At 44.1% G+C, this 19,022-nt stretch overlaps 1 protein-coding gene across 11 annotated transcripts; it reads left to right on the forward strand.

Annotated features, from left to right (window-relative positions):
- The first annotated feature begins 10,655 nt into the window (after positions 1-10,655).
- RAB29 (RAB29, member RAS oncogene family) lies at positions 10,656-18,787 on the forward strand. 11 transcript variants are annotated; one of them, XM_025358400.1, is made up of 6 exons: positions 10,656-10,865; positions 11,051-11,293; positions 13,892-13,963; positions 14,836-15,017; positions 15,946-16,067; positions 16,350-18,787. In XM_025358400.1, the coding sequence occupies exons 2-6, from the start codon at positions 11,170-11,172 to the stop codon at positions 16,459-16,461; spliced, it is 612 nt and encodes a 203-aa protein (XP_025214185.1). In that variant the 5' UTR covers positions 10,656-10,865; positions 11,051-11,169; the 3' UTR covers positions 16,462-18,787. The 11 variants fall into 11 exon arrangements, with proteins under 11 accessions (XP_025214185.1, XP_025214160.1, XP_025214221.1 ...); XM_025358375.1 differs by having other exon boundaries at positions 10,656-10,764; XM_025358383.1 differs by having other exon boundaries at positions 10,663-10,764; positions 11,046-11,293.
- The last annotated feature ends 235 nt before the right edge of the window (positions 18,788-19,022 follow it).

The following is a 19,022-nucleotide window of genomic DNA, read 5'->3' on the forward strand; positions in this document are numbered from 1 at the left end:
ATGACTGGAGTTGGGAGCGCGGATGTTGATAGCACAACCTTATGAGACGCACGTATTTGTGACAAAGCAGTTTTTCTGAGATGGCAGATACAGAAAGGCAGAGTCAGAGCACAGCCCCACTGAGGTCTCTCGGACTACAAAGCCTGTGCCAGGAACCACTGCCCACCCAGGACATGCCCCCGTGGGATATGTCACAAAAGTATTGAGCAGATACTGGGTGCAGAACATTTGCCAGTCTCAAAAATCTGCCTTTTATCACAGCCTGTGCTCCAGTACTAACTCTTCAAAGCAATGTTAATAAGGCTATTAAAGGTTAATGGAAAGAGGATAATTGCTTGTTAATTATTATTTATATAGTGTTTCACTATATAGTATACTATATATATACTTTTAAATGATAGACTCATTTGTAACATCAATATTATCTCTAATAACGCTATGAGATAGATATTACTGCAATTTTACAAGAGAAAAACTGAGGCTCAGAGAAAAGTTAAAGGTCTTGCCCAAGGTCATATATTCACACCCAGGTTTCTTAGCCCAGTGCCTGCCTTCTATGCCTGGAGCCAGATGAAATGGCTGGCCATGGTGCCCCTTTATAAGGAACATAAAACATCACTAAAATGATCAGAAAAATGGGTGCCTGTTATCTCAGTTTTGCATATGAGACACTATACATGACTGCAAAATGTTAATTTTTTACTGAAATAGTATCTTCCAATGGACATTTAAAGTCATGCCTCCCAGGCGCCAGCCTATCTCTGATGGTATTTTTGTAACATAATTACAGGCAACACTACCAATTCAGAGGTCAGTCAGCTGACAGTCTCCTGAACTTAGTTGTCTCCTTTAGCTAAACTTCAGAAACCAAATAATGCATAGTATAATGCTGTTTACTGTACTGTATTTGTATTACATTATCTAAAAATGAAATATTTTAATATGGCACCCATGAAAATGTCTGGCTTGAATGATTAAAAACAAAAAAAACAAATTCTAGAGCCAGGCATGGTGGTATGAGTCTATAGTCCCAGCTACCCAGGAGGCTGAGGCAGGAGGATCAGTTGAGCTCAGGAGTTCAAGTCTAACCTGGGCAATTTGGTGAGACTCTCTTTTCAAAAAAACAAAAGTCTCAATAACTCAAGAAAAAAAAAGAAATTGCAGAAAAGTGAAGACAGCTTGGCCAACCAAAAAAGAATGTTTAAACATAATTTCAAAGACTTTACGACCATATTTACGTTTAGTTAAGTATGAATGACTAATATTATCTAGTCATTGGTGATTTTTTTAAGTTAAATGAAAAACACGTCCAAATAAGTTTAAATGTTATATCCTATTCAGTCATATTTATATGATATACAGTCCTTGTTTTGAACATAAATATTTTTTATTATATTCAAATATTAAATGAAAGAAATGTTGAACAATTGTATAGAGAACATTATATTAGAAGAGCCCCAAATTGCAGCCTTCTTGGGATATCTACATGTTTATCTGTCTTTTGCTCTGCCACAGACTGTCATGCACATAACTTTCAATCATACTACCTAAATTGTTAACTACTTCACAAATTAGTCAGAAATAAAGTATGTGGTTTTTAGGAATTCGAAATCCATGGAAACAGAGACTAAAGCTTTAAGAGGTTAACTTTAAGACCTGCCCCACGTGTCAAAGATGGAATATTAACTACAGTCTCCCGATTGGCAGACCACACACCAAACCACCCTTCAATACAGGCTCAAGAAGGTAGCGGGGGAAGATGTCACCATGGCCGGAAGTACTCTTGGGGGACTCACTTCCAAGCCAAAAACAAGACCACTGATCTCTCGCCCTCATAACTCCCATCCTGTGGAGCCAGAATAGTCCATCATGTACCCACTGATGCTTCTACTCATGCTTCTACATTCTATATCTCTCGCTTAGCTTAACATCTACGTTATCTTTTTTCTGTAGCAGGGTCAAAGCTGGTTGCCAGAATCCTCTGGGATGACCCAGGGCTTACCTAGAATTTCTCCTGCTTCTCCAACCAGACACAATTGCCAGGCTACCTTCGCCAATCAGGGCAGATTCTTTTTTTCTTTTTTTTTTCTTCAGTAAGTAGGGGTCCTGTTTTCCACCTTTGGAATGAGGAAACTCAGAAAACACACTGAGGATGCTGTACTCTTCTGGGAAGGCTCCCTCGTCCCCACACCCAGCTTAATTTTTTAACATAGTTGTAATGAGAGGTAGACAGACATAGTAATAGATTTGGATCCCAGCTCTCTCAGCTTGTGGCCATAATTAGCCTCTTTTGGTCCCCAAAATGGAACAATAATGCCCTCTCTGTGGGGTTGCTAGGCACACAGAAGATTCGATAAACAGAAGCTTTTATGATGATGATGATAAAATGTGGGTTAAATTAGTGGTAGTGATAATATGAAGGAACTGGTGAATGAAGAAGTGGATAGCCCTGGAGCGATGCTGGGTTTTTTTGTGGGTTTTTTTGTTTTAGTTTTTGTTTTTTTTTTGAGACGGAGTCTTGCTCTGTCACCCAGGCTGGAGTGCAATGGCGTGATCTCAGCTTACCGCAACCTCCACCTTCCAAGTTCAAGCGATTCTCCTGCCTCAGCCTCCTGAGTAGCTGGGATTACAGGCATGTGCCACCACGCCTGGCTAATTTTTTTGTATTTTTAGTAGAGACAGGGTTTCTCCATGTTGGTCACGTTGGTCTCGAACTCCCAACCTCAGGCGATCTACCTGCCTTGGCCTCCCAAAGTGTTGGGATTACAGGTGTGAGCCACCACGCTCAGCCAGTGCTGGGTTTTATCCATCTGTGACATGGGTGCAGCTGAAGCTGGACAACGCTGAGCAGTGAGGAGGACCAGCCCGTTTCACAGCTAGGTTTCCACTGGCTATGACCCAGCTAAGCTAAGCCAACTGTGACCCTGAGCCCAGCCTCAACCTCAGAGGCTCAGAAACCGAGTCCCATTCAGACATCATCCCACTCAGGAAGGCTGACAGACCCAAACAGCCCCAGAGGCCCATGCATAAGACCAGATACCAGTTGGTCAGTGGACTGGACAGACACATCAGCCTGACTAGCACATTCACTCCTGGAAGCCAGCCACATGGGAAGGCAGATGATCAGAAAGTACCTGGAAAGTCAGGAATCCTAATAGAGAAGTTAGTTTTAAAACTCAAAAGTCCAGCAGGCACCAGGCCTTGTTATATTTGGCTGCATGAGTCCGCACAATAGGGATACCTGACAGAGGGCCAGATATTCTCATAAGACTCTGGTCCCTCTGCCAGACAGCCCAAAGAAGTGAAGCCAGAATTCTTGCAGAGTCTCCTTTCTTTGCCTCTGAGACCTTTCTCTGGATCAGTGCATTCCTTCTTTAGGTATGTTTATACCTTCTGTCAGTGTCACCTCCTGCCTGGGCACCTCTCGTTACATGTGGATTTCACAGTTTATCTCTGAGAGGGGTGGGAGGACAATGCTACTTTCAAATTCTTTGCAAGGAGAGGCAGGTTATCAGTGGGTAACTAAGGATGGCCTATGGGTGCAATAATTTCTGCTTTCCTCACCTCCTAGAGAGTTGAAATAACACAGGAAATTAGAACAGTCATGTCCGTGTTGGAAGGGAACTTTATTTTGTTTCACAGATGAGACTTTCCTATGCCATATTGACAGTTGGGAACCACACAATCAGTTCTTTAAAGCAAAATTTTCTCTTTAGTTTTCACTTTTTTCCTGTCTTCTTTCCCTGGCCTTTATTTGGGGTGAAAGGAGGGTGGCCACAGAACGAGGTAAATGTGGCAACCAAGGCAGTGAAAACTATATTTTGATGTTTTCCCTAGATACTCCCAGGCCCAGAACTGGCCTAGACCCTTGGCACGGGCCAGCAGAGGAATGATTGGCAGGCTGCCCTTTGAACTTGCCAGCCTCTCTGTCCCGAGGGTTTCCTTGGGCACCTTGCTGCAAAGTCTTCCGGCTGAATGCTCAGCTGGGTCACAGGCATTTCACCAAGCTGCCTGCCCCTCCCCAAAGCAATCGCCAAAAAGTTATGATCATCAAAGTGAGTCTGGAGGTTGGGGCTGAGGAACAGCTGTAACCTCTTGGCCTCACCCTTCTCTGGGTCTGTCCCTGTCCTCCATGCTGCTGCTGGGCCATTTGCTGTGACACTGCAGTCTTCCTTTCATGTTACAAAGCATTTTTCCACTCTGCTCCTAGGACAATGGTGGAGGCTCTGGAGATTATATAAGCTGTCTCTCTCCTATTTGAAGTCAAGCTCCAAAGTCCTTAGGAGATTGCCTGGCACCAGATCATTTCTTCAACAAGTGTTCATTGAATTCATAGTGTAGGCATCACCAATAGCTACCTGACATCAGCAACATACTAAGATGCTCACCATATCCTCTGTGTGGGGCTCTTGCCCAAAATGTTTCTTAAATCTAATCTTGAGGAAACAAACAGACAATCCAGGATATGAGACTTTCTATAAGGCAACTGGCATGGACTCTAAAAAGAAAGTCAATGTTATAGAAAGTTTAAAAAAAAAAAAAAAGGCAAGGGATTAATATAGATAGTACTGTCCAATAGGCCTTTCTGTGATGATGGAACTAGTTTATGTCTGTGTTGTTCAATATAGTAACTGCTAGCCAAATATGGCTACTAAGCACTTGAAGTGTGACTAGGCAACTGATGATGTCCCATTCAGACATCATCCCACTCAAGAAGGCTGACAGAGCCACACAGCCCCAGAGGCCCGTGCATAAGACCAGATGCCAGCTGGTCAGTGGACTGGATGGACACGTCAGCCTGACCAGCACATTCACTCCTGGAAGCAAGCCACATGGGAAGGCAGATGATCAGAAAGTACCTGGAAAGTCAGGAATCCTAATAGAGATTAGGTGTCTAAATTTATTTATTTTAATTACTTTAAAAATTTTTTTTAGAGATGAGATTTTGCTACGTTGCCCAGACTGGTCTCAAACTCCTAACCTCAAGCCATCCTCCTGCCTCAGCCTCCTGAGTAGCTGAGATTGCAGGCAGGAGCCACCAAGCCCAGCTAATTTTGTATAATTTAAATGTAAATAACCACACATGGCTACTGCCTCCTGTATTGGACACAGCATGCTCCTAAGATTGAAAGAGACTAAAGAAATAGAATAACCAAATTCCATGCGTGAAACTTCATTGTATTCTGGATGAGAGGTGAGGAGAAAATGAGAAAAAAATATTGGGGAACTATAGAGGGATGTAAATGTAAACTGTTTATTACATGATATTATTGGATTAAGGTTAATTTTCGTTAGGTGTGACAATGGTATTTTGGGCTGGGCGAGGTGGCTCACTCCTGTAATCCCAGCACTTTGGGAGGCCAAGGCAGGCAAATCACTTGAGGCCAGGAATGTGAGACCAGCCTGGCCAACATGGCAAACCCTGTCTCTATTAAAAATACAAAAAATTAGCTCCGTGAGGTAGCATGCATCTGTAGTCCTAGCTGCTTGGGAGACTGAGGCAGAAGAATTACTTGAACCCGGGAGGCAGAGGTTGCAGTGAGCCAAGATTGTGCCACTACACTCCAGCCTGGATGTCAGAATGAGACTCTGTCAAAAAAAAAAAAAAAAAAATTGGTATTTTGGCTTTGTGGGATAATTTTGTTATTAGGAGCTGTATGTTGAAGTATTTAAGCTTGAAGTGTCTTTGAAGTGTCTGCTACTTACTTTCAAACAGTTCAACACACACACAAAGAGACAAAGCAGATATGGCAAAATGTTAGTAACTGGTAAATCCCGATTAAGGACATATTAGTATGCATTGTACTCTTAACTTTTCTATGGGTTTGAAATTTTTCAAAATAAAAAGTGGAAAGTAAAAAGTACAAAAGAGAGAGGCAGACACATACAGGAAGTGTGATAGTAACAGAGCAAGGCTGACCCCTTTCCCCAGCTTCCAAACTATATGTTCCAAACATATACCAGTTGACCCTTGAACAACATGGGTTGGAACTGCACAGATCCGCTTACACAGGGCTTTTCTTCCTCTTCTGCCACCCCTGAGACAGCAAGACCAAACCCTCCCCTTTCTTCCCCTCCTCCTTGGTCTATTCAACATGAAAATGCCAAGGGTAAAGACCTTTATGATGAACCGCTTCCACTTAATGAATAGTAAATATATTTTCTCTTCCTTATGATTTTCTTAACATATTTTCTTTTCTCTAACTTACTTTATTGTAAGAATATAGTATATGATACATATAACATATAAAATATGTGTTAATCGGCTGTTTATGTTATTGGTAAGACTCCCAGTCAACAGTAGGCTATTAGTAGTTAAGTTCTCGGGGAGAGAAAAGTGACATACGAATTTTTGACTGGAGGGTAGGTAGGCGCTCGTAACCCCTAAGTGGTTCAAGGGCCTACTATATGTGCAAATCAATTGTCTGGCACCTTGAATGCGTGTTCTCTTTCTCTTATTTATAACCATCTGTCTTTAAAACTGCGATCAGAACTGCAATTTAGTGTTGAAGAAATACACCTTTCGAGGCCGGGCACGGTGGCTCACGCTTGTAATCCCAGCACTTTGGGAGGCCGAGGCAGGTGGATCACCTGAGGTCGGGAGTTCAAGACCAGCCTGACCAACATGGAGAAACCCCGTCTCTACTAAAAATACAAAATTAGCCGGGGTGGTGGCGCATGCCTGTAATCCCAGCTACACGGGAGGCTGAGGCAGGAGAATCGCTTGAACCCAGGAGGCGGAGGTTGCGGTGAGCCGAGATCGCGCCATTGCACTCCAGCTTGGGCAAAAAGAATGAAACTCTGTCTCAAAAAAAAAAAAGAAAGAAAAGAAAAAAAGGAAATACACCTTTCAGCTGGGCGCTGTGGCTCATGCCTGTAATCCCAGCACTTCAGGAGGCTAAGGCAGGGGGATCACTTAAAGTCAGGAGTTCAAGACCAGCCTGGCCAACATGGTGAAACCCCATCTCTACTAAAAATACAAAAAAAAATTAGCTGGGCATGGTGGCAGCCACCTGTAATCCAAGCTACTCGGGAGGCTGAGGCAGGAGAATCGCTTAAACCCAGGAAGTGGAGGTTGCAGTGAGCCGAGATTGCGCCACTGAACTCCAGCCTGGGCAGCAGAGCGAGACTGTGTCTCAAGAAAATAAGAAGAGAAGAGAAGAAAAGAAAGGGAAAAAAAGAAATACTCCTCTCATCCTCATCAAAGAAATGATTACTACTTTGAGAAGTGTGACTTTCAGGGATTTGCTAATCTTCCCTCTTAAATCTTAACTCCCCACCTTTCTGATTCTGAAAGCTAAGAGTAGTTCCTTTCACAGATGATCAGGAGCAAAGTCAAAATTTTGAAGGAAAAATTTACTTTTTTTCTGTTTTCTTCTAGACTAGACATGCTGGCTGCTTATATAAGTTAAATAATTATAAATTGGTCACATAGTTAAGTGACCAAAGTGCAAATATAATATAAATGCTACAGGCCAGGCACGGTGGCTCACACCTGTAATCCCAGCACTTTGGGAGGCCAAGGCGGGTGGATCACAAGATCAGGAGTTTGAGACCAGCCTGGCCAACATGGTAAAACCCTGTCTCTACTAAAAATACAAAACTTAGCCAGGCGTAGTGGCACATGCCTGTAATCCCAGTTACCTGGGAGGCTGAGGCAGGAGAATCACTTGAACCCGGGAGGCAGAAGTCACGGTGAACCAAACTTGCACCATTGCACTCCAGCCTGGGTGACAAGAGCAAGACTCCGTATAAATGCTACAGGTGACCAATAAAGGCTGTAATAATAAGGGAAATGTTTATAAATAAGTAGATATTTAAGTCAGGCCTTGAAGCACCATTTCTCAAAATACCATTTCTCAAAGTGGAATCTGGCCTAGCAATCACATAGGTACTTGTTAAAAATGCAGATTCACCTGGGTCCTCCCCTAGCCCTACAGAATCAAAATGTCGGTATTTAACAAGTACCCAAGGTAGATGACTCTTATGAACACTAAAATTTTAGAACTTACAGTGACCTTTATGACAATCTACTCCCACGTAGTGAATAATATAGTTTCTCTTCCTTTTGATTTTCTTAATAATATTTAAGTAAGATTTAGCTATTTTATTTTATTGTATTGTATTTTTAGTAGAGATGGGGTTTCACCATGTTGGCCAGGTTGGTCTTGAACTCCTGACTTCAAGTGATCCCCCTGCCTTAGCCTCCCAAAGTGCTGGGATTACAGGCATGAGCCACAGCGCCCAGCCGAAAGGTATATTAGAAGATATTTAAGTAAGATTTAGAAACCTGAAGAGTATTCTGAAAGTGATGCATCCTGGACAAAAATAGAAAACCAAAAATGACATTGGGCTTTAAAAGAGCATAAGGAACCTCACCTTGTTGGAGAGAGGAAACTCCCATTTGAAGTCGGGTGAGATAAAATTGGTTAGGTAGGCTGGAGCAGGTGCATAGAAAGCTTTGGACACCAGCTTCAGGGAGGTTGGCCTTTTGTTGAAAGATAGTTGGTAGATAAGGAAGAACAAACAATGGTGTTTTAGGAAAACCATCCTGTCCAGTTGTAGAGGGTGACTTAAAAAGAAAATAAACTCAGGGAAACCAATGAACAGGTTACTGCGATAATGCAGGTGTGAGATGGTGAAAGCCTGAACTAGGAAAGTGTTATTTGTTGATTACCTGGGTGACAAAATTATCTATATGCCAACTCGCGCAACATGCAGCTTACTCGTGTAACAAACCTGCACATGTACCCCTTGAACCTAAAATAAAAGTTAGAGAAAAAAAAAAAAAAGAAAGTGTTACTGGATATGAAGCAGAGAGGATGAGTGGGAGAAACCACTTACTGAAGAAACAATCAATCAGACATGGTAACTGACTTTTTTTTAAAGGGTATAGGCCAGGTGCTGTGGCTCACGCCTGTAATCCCAGCACTTTGGGAGACTGAGGTGGGCAGATTACTTGAGGTCAGGAGTTCAAGACCAGCCTGGCCAACATGATAAAACCCTGTCTCTACAAGAAATACAAAAATTAGCCAGGCTTGGTGGTACGTACCTGTAGTCCCAGCTATGCAGGAGGCTGAGGCACAAGAATCACTTGAGCCCAGGAAGCAGAGGTTGCAGTGAGCCAAGATAATGCCACTGCACTCCAGACTGGGCAACAGAGTGAGACTCCATCTCAAATAAATAAATAGGTATAAAGGGACATGTGTAAAGGAAATAATAATTCTCAGAATTTGAAGTCTACATGGAGGGAAGAAATAATGAGACCAGTGACAGAAATAGGGAAGCTGAGAAAAGGAGCTATTTTTGTGGCAATGTAGTAAGAGGAAGGATGTGGCAGGACATCCAAGTGGAGGCACCTTTTGGGCAGCTGAGTATCACTGATCAGAGATAAAGAACAATAAAGTGAAGACAGATCTTTGACACCAAGGACAATTCATTGAAGAGTTTATAGAATGACTCAAAGACCAAGAATCGAGCTTTAGGAAATACTTAGAGGGAAATGGGATGGCGAGAAACCTGAAAGAAAAGGATAATCATCGGAGAAGTAGGGGGATGACAAAGAAAGAGCAGTGTCATAGAAGGCATAAGGGAAACAAATGTCAAGGAGTGGTCAAATATGTCAAAACGAATAGGAACAGAGAAAATTGGATCCTTAAAGATGAGTAGCCTGGCCTAACCTCCTCTACCTGAGTAACAAACATTCTGGGCAAAATATATTGTGAACCACGCTGATGTTCTTTCCCCACAAAACATAAGTGATAGCCTCTCTATCAAGAGACCTAGGCAAGATTTCATAGTGTCTGGTCCTGGGCTGTTTTCCCATGGCCCTGCTGGTTCTCTTCCTCTGTTTCTAGAAAAAGTCTAGAAAATGGAGCTGTCTTTGCTTGCCATTGAGCTCATGTCCTGCCAACTCCTACCTAAGTGACAGGCAGGTCAGTAAAGTTTCAGGCTGAGAAATTAAAATTATTTGCCAAACACTAGTTTTATGATTATCTATTAACAACAGCCACAACGAATCGAGAAGGATTCCCAGTGTATTTCAATTAGCCTCTACCTCAAGTGATACATGAGTAGTATGGTTAGAATAGGCATTGCAGAAGTATGAATGGGGAACTGTCTCTTGTTTTCTGTCTATCTTTATTGTTATTGCTGGATATTAAATGCTGTAACTTTTGGCATATGTTTTTTCCAAAGAATGGTCTCTTGGGTCAAGTTTTCCTGAACTTGCCTGGTATTGGGCAAGTTCATACAGAAAATATGAGTCATTTCACAAAGTCCTGGGCTTGTCTATCTATTTGAAGGAATAGGAAATGGACTTCACTTGGAGCATTATGGATGAGGCTTGGACTTTTACTAACGAAATAAGTTTTAATCTTAACTCCATTAAACCTTTAAAGACAGGAGAAGACTATCTGGGGATGGATTCAGGCCAGTGAGATCACGTTGCACAAATCTCCTCTTAAGGGATCTTAACTGACCCAGAATTGTTTCAGAATAAGATTCCGAACTGTTGAAAGAGTTTTGAAGCCTTGAAACTTTGTGTAGGTTGGCTTAAAACGAAAAAAAGAATACACTACATTTCCCAGGAGGCTTCGCGGGAGAGCCTCCGCACTCGGCTGGTTCTCTTTACCGCGAGGAAAGCTGGGGAATGTAGTGCTCCAGGCAACCCTGCACGTGACGCTGGCGGAGGAAGGCTAGAGAGAGGCGCGGGACGACGTCTAGGGAATAGAAAGGTACCGGCTGCTCCTTCCTGACAATTTGGTATGTGCTGCAAGGGGAGGGTCCTCATCATCTGGCCCCAGTGGTGTAATGAGCTGACTGGGATTCAGTCACTGACTCGGAGCCGCTCCGGGAAAGTCCTGGTGGGGAGGTTCCGAGGCGCCTGGTCCCGTTTCTCGGCAGTCAGGCCAGGAGGGGGTGGGGAAGGTGCGAACAGCCGGGGGCTCGGAGCTTGCGCCCTGCGCCCCACCCAGGTTGCGGCCGCCGGGGGAGGAAGCACGTATAGGTTGAGTGCAAAGTTTCCTTTTTTGCTTTCTCGTCAGAGCAGCCCACACAGGCGGTGGGTGGGAATGCCTCACTTCAGTTTGAAGAGGGTCCGGAGCCAAAGGGGTTAAAACAAGCGACTCCCCCACTTCCCGCCTCCCTAAAACGCACGCCCCGCTAGCCATGGGCAGCCGCGACCACCTGTTCAAAGTTCTGGTGGTGGGGGACGCCGCAGTGGGCAAGACGTCGCTGGTGCAGCGATATTCCCAGGACAGCTTCAGCAAACACTACAAGTCCACGGTGGGAGGTGAGACGTCTTTCGGGGGAGGGGGAGGAGGAGGCCTCGACCGCGGACTCGAGCCGGGGACCCAAGTGGGATCCGGATTTGCTGTCGGTTGTTGGGTCCTTCTTCGGGTCAGGAAGTACTGTCTGGGAACCCAAGTGGGATCGGGATTTGCTGTCGATTGTTGGGTCCTTCTTCGGGTCAGGAAGTACTGTCTGGGAACCTAGATGGTGTAATTGCCGGGTGTTTCGTTTACACGCCTCTCTTGAGTTTCCCCAGTTAGATTTTTCCCAACCTGACCCCACTTCCAGGAGAAAGGTAAGAACAAAGGCGTGAAGATGAGAAATAGGGGAGGGAGGATGAGGATAAGCAATTGCTGTTTATTGCAGGCGCACTGTGAACTCAAGTTTCCAGCCTTTCAGCTGTCTGGCATCTCTCCAATCAGCAGAAGCAGCTGAGATCCTCTGGGGGCCTCCTGGTTAGGTGCCGGCTGGGGCTGTAGTTCTGCACCTCTGTTGAGGAAGGAACCGCAAGGTGTTTAACCTGGCTTCAGTGGGAGAACGCAGGAAGCGGAACTGGTCTGAAGGACTCTAGCTTTGTTGTGGGGCTGTGGGTGGGATGGAAGACACAAAATCCCCAAACGAGCCCCTTGGCTACGCAGTCAGATGCCCATGAGGGCTGATGAGCTGTGTTTTTGTCCGTTGATTGCTTAAATAAAAGTAACCAAGGAATTCTTCGAAGAATGTGAAATATACCACTTCTCTGACCTATCTTCCCACCACTTTTTCCTCAAACTGAAGAAGGTAGGGAGGAAGAGAGCACTGAGTTCATTCCTTTCTTTCCCGGGTATGGCCTTTTTACTCAACTATTTTTTCAGAGGTAGAAATGCCTTATTGTTAATTAGAAGGTATTTAGGAAGAGCTGGTGATGGGGGAGAGTAACTTAAAATTTTCTCTCTTAAAAGAACTTGTTTTAAGGGGAGAAAAACGTACCAATGGAAAAAGTGAAAATGTGTGCTCCTGTTCATATGGAAGTTTAAAAAGAAATTAAGCATTCACATTGCAATTAAAACATTCTCCTTAAGAACCCCCAGTAGGGCCCAGTGCAGTGGTTCATACTTGCAGTCCCAGCACTTTAGGAGGCTGAGGCAGGAGGATTGCTTGAGCCCAGGAGTTCGAGAGCAGCCATTGGAAACATGGCAAGACCCCACCTCTACAAAAATTAAAGAAAAAAGTAGCCGTGGTTGCAGCTACTCCGGAAACTCAGACTAGAGGATTGCTTGAACTCAGGAGGTCGAAGCTTCAGTAAGCCCCGTTCGCACCACTCACTGCACTGTAGCCTGGGCAACAGAGTGAGACCCTGTCTCAAAAACAAAGGAACAAAACATTTAAGTCTGGCAAAATTAAAGGTTCAAAGTTTCAGACACACTATCCTGACCTCTCTGCCCTTCCACTCCTAAATAATATAAGGGTCCCTATTTCACGGATTTGGATTAAAATTGGCCTTCTATTAATAGTTAATTTTTAACAATTGCTGTAGTTTTCCTTTAGCAAAGAATATAATTGACTCTGGCTAATTTTTTTTTTCAGTGTTTAGTCTAAATTTCCCTTAGTTTTGATTCCTGTTACAGATGTGAAAGATAATATTTCCAAACCTCAGAAATTACTGTGTTTCTCTCCTTAGCCAAAAGCTTTTCCCCATGGAATACTTAGCCTTAAGGAGTCTCAGCATCTGCAGACTTTGTGGTAGATTCCAGCAAGACTCTTCAGCAACATCCACACAGTGTCTTCTTGGGACTCCTCTGGGAGCTTTTCCGTTTATTCCATTCTTGCCCAAGATAATACCTGCAACCTTATGGTGGATGTAGAGTTCCCCAGGGTGTGTTGTTTTCATAATACAATTTGATTAGAAACCAGCAGTGAAATTGAATGTGGAAGATACAGAAACAACCACACTTGTCTCATTTCCCCCTTCTCCCTGATCACCCCTTCCCTGAGAAAACCCCCTAAATCTCCCAGAAACTGTTTTTTTTTTTTTGAGACGGAGTCTCGCTCTGTCGCCCAGGCTGGAGTGCAGTGGCGCGATCTCAGCTCACTGCAAGCTCCGCCTCCCGGGTTCCCGCCATTCTCCTGCCTCAGCCTCCCGAGTAGCTGGGACTACAGGCGCCCACAACCGCGCCCGGCTAATTTTTTGTATTTTTAGTAGAGACGGGGTTTCACCGTGGTCTCGATCTCCTGACCCTGTGATCCGCCCGCCTCGGCCTCCCAAAGTGCTGGGATTACAGGCGTGAGCCACCGCGCCCGGCCAGAAACTGTTTAACCTGAGAATGAGAGTTGTTTTCATAGTTACTCCCACCCCCAGTCTTGGAGACAAGTAGTAGCAAACAGATGAGCTTGACAGGAGAGTAAAAGCTGGAAACCCCTTTGGAGAGTGAGTATGAACCATCCATCTCACACTTAATACACACGTGTGGACTCATCTCAGTGAATTGAGGGCTTAAAGATAAACATGGGATTCGAGTTGTGTGTCCATCGGGTTGTCACTGCCTATTTGATTTGAGTTTATCCCTATTCATTTTTTACAGTGAAATTTTATTAAGGTATAATGTACATATATTTTCAGTGGATTTTGCTCTGAAGGTTCTCCAGTGGTCTGACTCCGAGATAGTGCGACTTCAGCTGTGGGATATTGCAGGTAAAGTGGGAGGGCTGGATAGGAACGAGGGAAGAAATTTTGATTTAACCAGGAAACTCTGAGAAAAAAAAAATGGGGCAGCAAAGCCAGAAATTTTTTTTCTGAAGCTGGAATGATTGAGCTGCTCTGAGGACACACGAGCTGAATAGGTGCAGAGCTTTTGTAGATGTTGTGCCCTGAATAGATCTAGAGTAGTCTCTATGTGGATGGAGGGGCTGGCAAGGTGGTGGATTGTCCAGACTATAGCGCATACTCCCACAGCAGGGGAGGGTACTTTTTCTAGGTTTAAGGCTGACCTTGGTGAAAAACAAGATCCCCAGAAAATAGATACAGTAAAAATAGTGAATCCTTATTATGTGCCAAGCGTTCTTCTAAGCATTTTAAATTCACTGACTCGTTAATCCTCACACCAACCCTATCATAAAAGCTACTGCTTTTGGAGATTCACTTGAACCTGGGAGGCGAAGGTTGCAGTGAGCCTAGATGGCACCATTGCACTCCAGTCTGGGCAACAGGAGTGAAACTCTTTTTAAAAAAAAAAAAAAAAAAGTTACTGCTTTTATCTTTACTTTAGAAATGAGAAATCTGAAGCACTGAGAGCTTAATTTGCCCGAAGTCAAATAGTATGCAGCAGAGCAGGGATATGGACTGGAGCAATCGGGGTGCAGAATCTGCCTTGGAAATAATCAGGCTTCATTATCCCTTTACGGGATAGATAGAAAACCAAGAGTCAGGGGGGAAAGTGAGTGACTCCCTCTGCCACATATGCTTACTGCCCCCCTCCACAAGGAATGGGGAGAGGCTGAGGTGTTAGAGAGGATGCGGAGGCTGGCTCTTGGGTCACCTTCTTGAGAACTCCCTTTTCTCCCCAGGGCAGGAGCGCTTCACCTCTATGACACGACTGTATTATCGGGATGCCTCTGCCTGTGTTATTATGTTTGACGTTACCAATGCCACTACCTTCAGCAACAGCCAGAGGTGGAAACAGGACCTAGACAGCAAGCTCACACTACCCAATGGAGAGCTGGTGCCCTGCCTGCTCTTGGCCAACAAGGTATGTGGCCAATCTCAGAAAATGGTCCCTAGCCTGCCGGGCGCCGTGGCTCACACCTGTAATCCCAGCACTTTGGGAGGCCGAGGTGGGTGGATCGCAAGGTCAGGAGATTGAGACCATCCTGGCTAACATGGTGAAACCCCATCTCTACTAAAAATACAAAAATTTAGCTGGGCGTTGTGGCGGGCACCTGTAGTCCCAGCTACTCGGGAGGCTGAGGCAGGAGAATGGCGTGAAACTAGGAGGCGGAGCTTGCACTGAGCCGAGATCGTGCCACTGCACTCCAGCCTGGGTGACAGTGCGAGACTCTGTCTCAAAAAAAAAAAAAAGAAAGAAAATGATCCCTAGCCTCTGTCTGTGGTTAGAAAGGAAGTAAAGTCTCTGATTCTGGGCATCAATTTCCCCTTCTTAAGTTGACAGAATCATCTCTACCTCCTTTCAAAGGATGTTGAGGGTGAGACTTTCTTTTTTTTTTTTTTTTTTTTCCCCAAGACGGAGTCTCACTCTGTTGTCCAGGCTGGAGTGCAGTGGTGCGATCTCGGCTCACTGCGAGCTCCACCTCCCGGGTTTACGCCATTCTCCTGCCTCAGCCACCCGAGTAGCTGGGACTACAGGTGCCCGCCACCACACCTGGCTAATTTTTTGTATTTTTAGTAGAGACGGAATTTCATTGTGGTAGCCAGGATGGTCTCAATCTCCTGACCTCGTGATCTGCCCGCCTCAGCCTCCCAAAGTGCTGCGATTACAGGCGTGAGCCACTGCGCCCGGCCAAGGGTGAGACTTTCTTTGGGAAGAATGTCGACTGTAGATTTCCGATGCTGGTGTTCTTATCCATTGGTGGAAAAATATTTAAAATCCACAGTATCTGAGCCATATTCTTATTCCCAGGAAGTTTATGATATTGCCTTTTATTTTTTCTCTTTGCCAGTGTGATCTGTCCCCTTGGGCAGTGAGCCGGGACCAGATTGACCGTTTCAGTAAAGAGAATGGTTTCACAGGTTGGACAGAAACATCAGTCAAGGAGAACAAAAATATTAATGAGGCTATGAGGTAAGTAGCTCATGCTGATAGGCATGCAGAGGTATCCATCTTCCACCGTGGCCCTGTGGACCCTCTTTTCTTGTTTCTGAGCCGACAGTGACAGACTGAGCCGCTGGAATGCCAGCCCCTAAAGGTCAGGGATACTGTCTTCTCTCCTGAGATAACTGGGGACAAAGGGGCGTTTAAACCTTCTGGCTTTACCAAATAGTCTCTGATGATAAACCAGACTACATCTGCCATTTCTGCTTTTCCTCCAAAATAAGCTTCTCAGGCTTATTTTTTGTTTTTTAGAGTCCTCATTGAAAAGATGATGAGAAATTCCAGAGAAGATATCATGTCTTTGTCCACCCAAGGGGACTACATCAATCTACAAACCAAGTCCTCCAGCTGGTCCTGCTGCTAGTAGTGTTTGGCTTGTTTTCCATCCCAGTTCTGGGAGGTCTTTTAAGTCTCTTCCCTTTGGTTTTCCACCTGACAGTTTTAAGTACATTTGAATTGTCTCCTGACTACTGTCCAGTAAGGAGGCCCATTGTCACTTAGAAAAGACACCTGGGACCTGTGTGCATTTCTGCATCTCCTGGATTAGCCTTTGACGTGTTGCTGGCTCATGTTAGTGCCAGTTAGTGCCTTCTGTGTAAGATCATCTCATCAGCCCTCGATTTGTGATTCGGAATTTTGTGAGAAGGATTAGAAATCAGCACCTGCGTTCAAGAGATGATTCTCACCTACTTTTGAGCTTATTTTTCCATTTGATATTCATTGATATCATGACCTCCAATTGAGAGGAAAATGAGATCAAATGTCATTCCCCAAATTTCTTGTGGGCCATTGTTTCAGATTCTTTCTGTCTTGGAATGTAAACATCTGATTCTGGAATGCAGAAGGAGGGGGTCTGGACATCTACAGATTTTTGGCTATTAGAAGTGACCCAGAAGTCACTGTATTTTTGAAACTTCTAAAGTCATAATTAAGTTTCTCTTGTCTTGGCATCAAGAATAGTCAAGTTTTTTGGCTGGACATGGTGGTTCATGCCTGTAATCCTAGCATTTGGGGAGGCCAAGACAGACAGATCACTTGAGGCCAGGAGTTCGAGACCAGCCTGGCCAGCATGGCAAAACCCCATCTCTACTAAAAGTACAAAAATTAGCTGGGCGTGATGGCACGTGTCTGTAATCCCTGTAGCTACTCTGGAGACTGAGGTGGGAGAACCGTTTGAGACTGGGAGACAGAGGTTGCAGTGAACCGAGATCATGCCACTGCACTTCAGCCTGGGTGACAGAGCAAGACTCCATCTCAAAAAAAAAAAAAAAAAAAAAGTCATTTTTAAACTACCTATTTCATGCAATGAGAGCATTTTCTTCCACAAAGAGCTTAATCCTCATGATGGGGTTGTCTAGTGTCTCCGATTTGCAGGTTTCTGGGTTGATGTCTTAATGTATAATACTGCAAGTGGCATCAGTTGGCTGTGATGCTTCAAAATAGGTCTGCTCCTCACAGCTTTGGGAATCTAAATGGAAGAAGAAAAGGGAGAAGTTAACAGCCTCCACTGGGGCAAGTTTGTGAGCACATAGGCACTTAGTCATAGGAAACATATTACATGCAGGCCCTAGCCTGGGGGAGGAAAGTGGATAGACAGAAAATCATTAGGTAATTTAAGTACTAAATTGGGCAGGGCTTTTTAGTATCAAATCACTACTAGACTGTTTAATTTGTTAAATTCTCTCTAGGATGATGGCTTATAACCTAACCAAAGTTATCGATATTCTTGGTAAACTCAGAGGCCTGAAGTTCTTTGATAGACCTGAAATAAGTGTGCTAAGTCAGTGGTTCCCAAGTCTGGCTCATCAGGAATACCTGGGAAGTTTGTTAAAATTTTTTTTAATGTTTTAAGATTTTTGGGTCCTGAGCCACATGTGGCAGCTCACGCCTGTAATCCCAGCACTTTGGGAGGCTGAGGCAGGCGGATTGCCTGAGGTCAGGAGTTCAAGACCAACCTGGCCAACATACTGAAACCCCATCTCTACTAAAAATGCAAAAAATTAGCTGAGCCTGGTGGCGGGCACCTGTAATCCCAGCTACTTGGGTGGCTGAGGCAGGAGAATTGCTTGCACCCGGGAGGTAGAGGTTGCAGTGAGCTGAGATTGCACCATTACACTCCAGCCTGGGCAACAAGAGTGAAACTCCATCTCAAAAAAAAAAAAAAAAAAAAGATTTTTGGGTCCCAACCTCAAACCTACTGAATCAGAATTTCTAGGGAAGAAGCCTAGGACTGTGTTGTTTTCAAAGCTTCCCTGGTGATTGTGATTAGCCTTGTTTGAAAACCATTCCTGGAGAACTTGGTAAAGATACAGAGACCCAGGCCTTTTGTATTTACATTTAAATACAAATCCTGGGTTTCTATATGTTCTGTTAGCTTTTCGGGTGATTCAGCTACAGGGACGTTGAAAACCACTGCCCTAAGAGATCAGAGGCCACATATCAGAGAGAGAAAAGGGGCCAAACCCTTTGGTGGTTTGTTGTGTGTTTTTTGAATGCCAATTATTTTAACTTACACAGTCTTCTGAAACCTTGTATTAATAGTTCCCTTTTGTATTACCATTTTCAGGTAGCATTTTGATTACTATGATTCTGAAGATAATAGTGGAGTAGCAATATGAAGAGATCATTGATTTTCATTCATTGGTTTGAACACCTGCAAAATCACAAATAAATGAGAACTAAGTCTTGTATTCATGGTAGTTATTGGCCTTTAATGTGAGTTTGTCAAAGCGCTGTTTTATACTGATAGCTCAAGAGGATTGCAGAAATGGAGACTTTATTTTTTAAATACCTGTTTATTTTTTAAATACCTTTTCATTTTTTAAATTTTCGATTCAAGGGGTACGTGTGCAAGTTTGTTACATGGATATATTGTGTGATGCTAAAGCTTGGGTTTCTGCTTAGCCTGTCTCCCAAGTAGTGAAC

The sequence above is a fragment of the Theropithecus gelada genome, chromosome 1 (assembly GCF_003255815.1).
Source record: "Theropithecus gelada isolate Dixy chromosome 1, Tgel_1.0, whole genome shotgun sequence".
Taxonomy (NCBI): domain Eukaryota; kingdom Metazoa; phylum Chordata; class Mammalia; order Primates; family Cercopithecidae; genus Theropithecus; species Theropithecus gelada.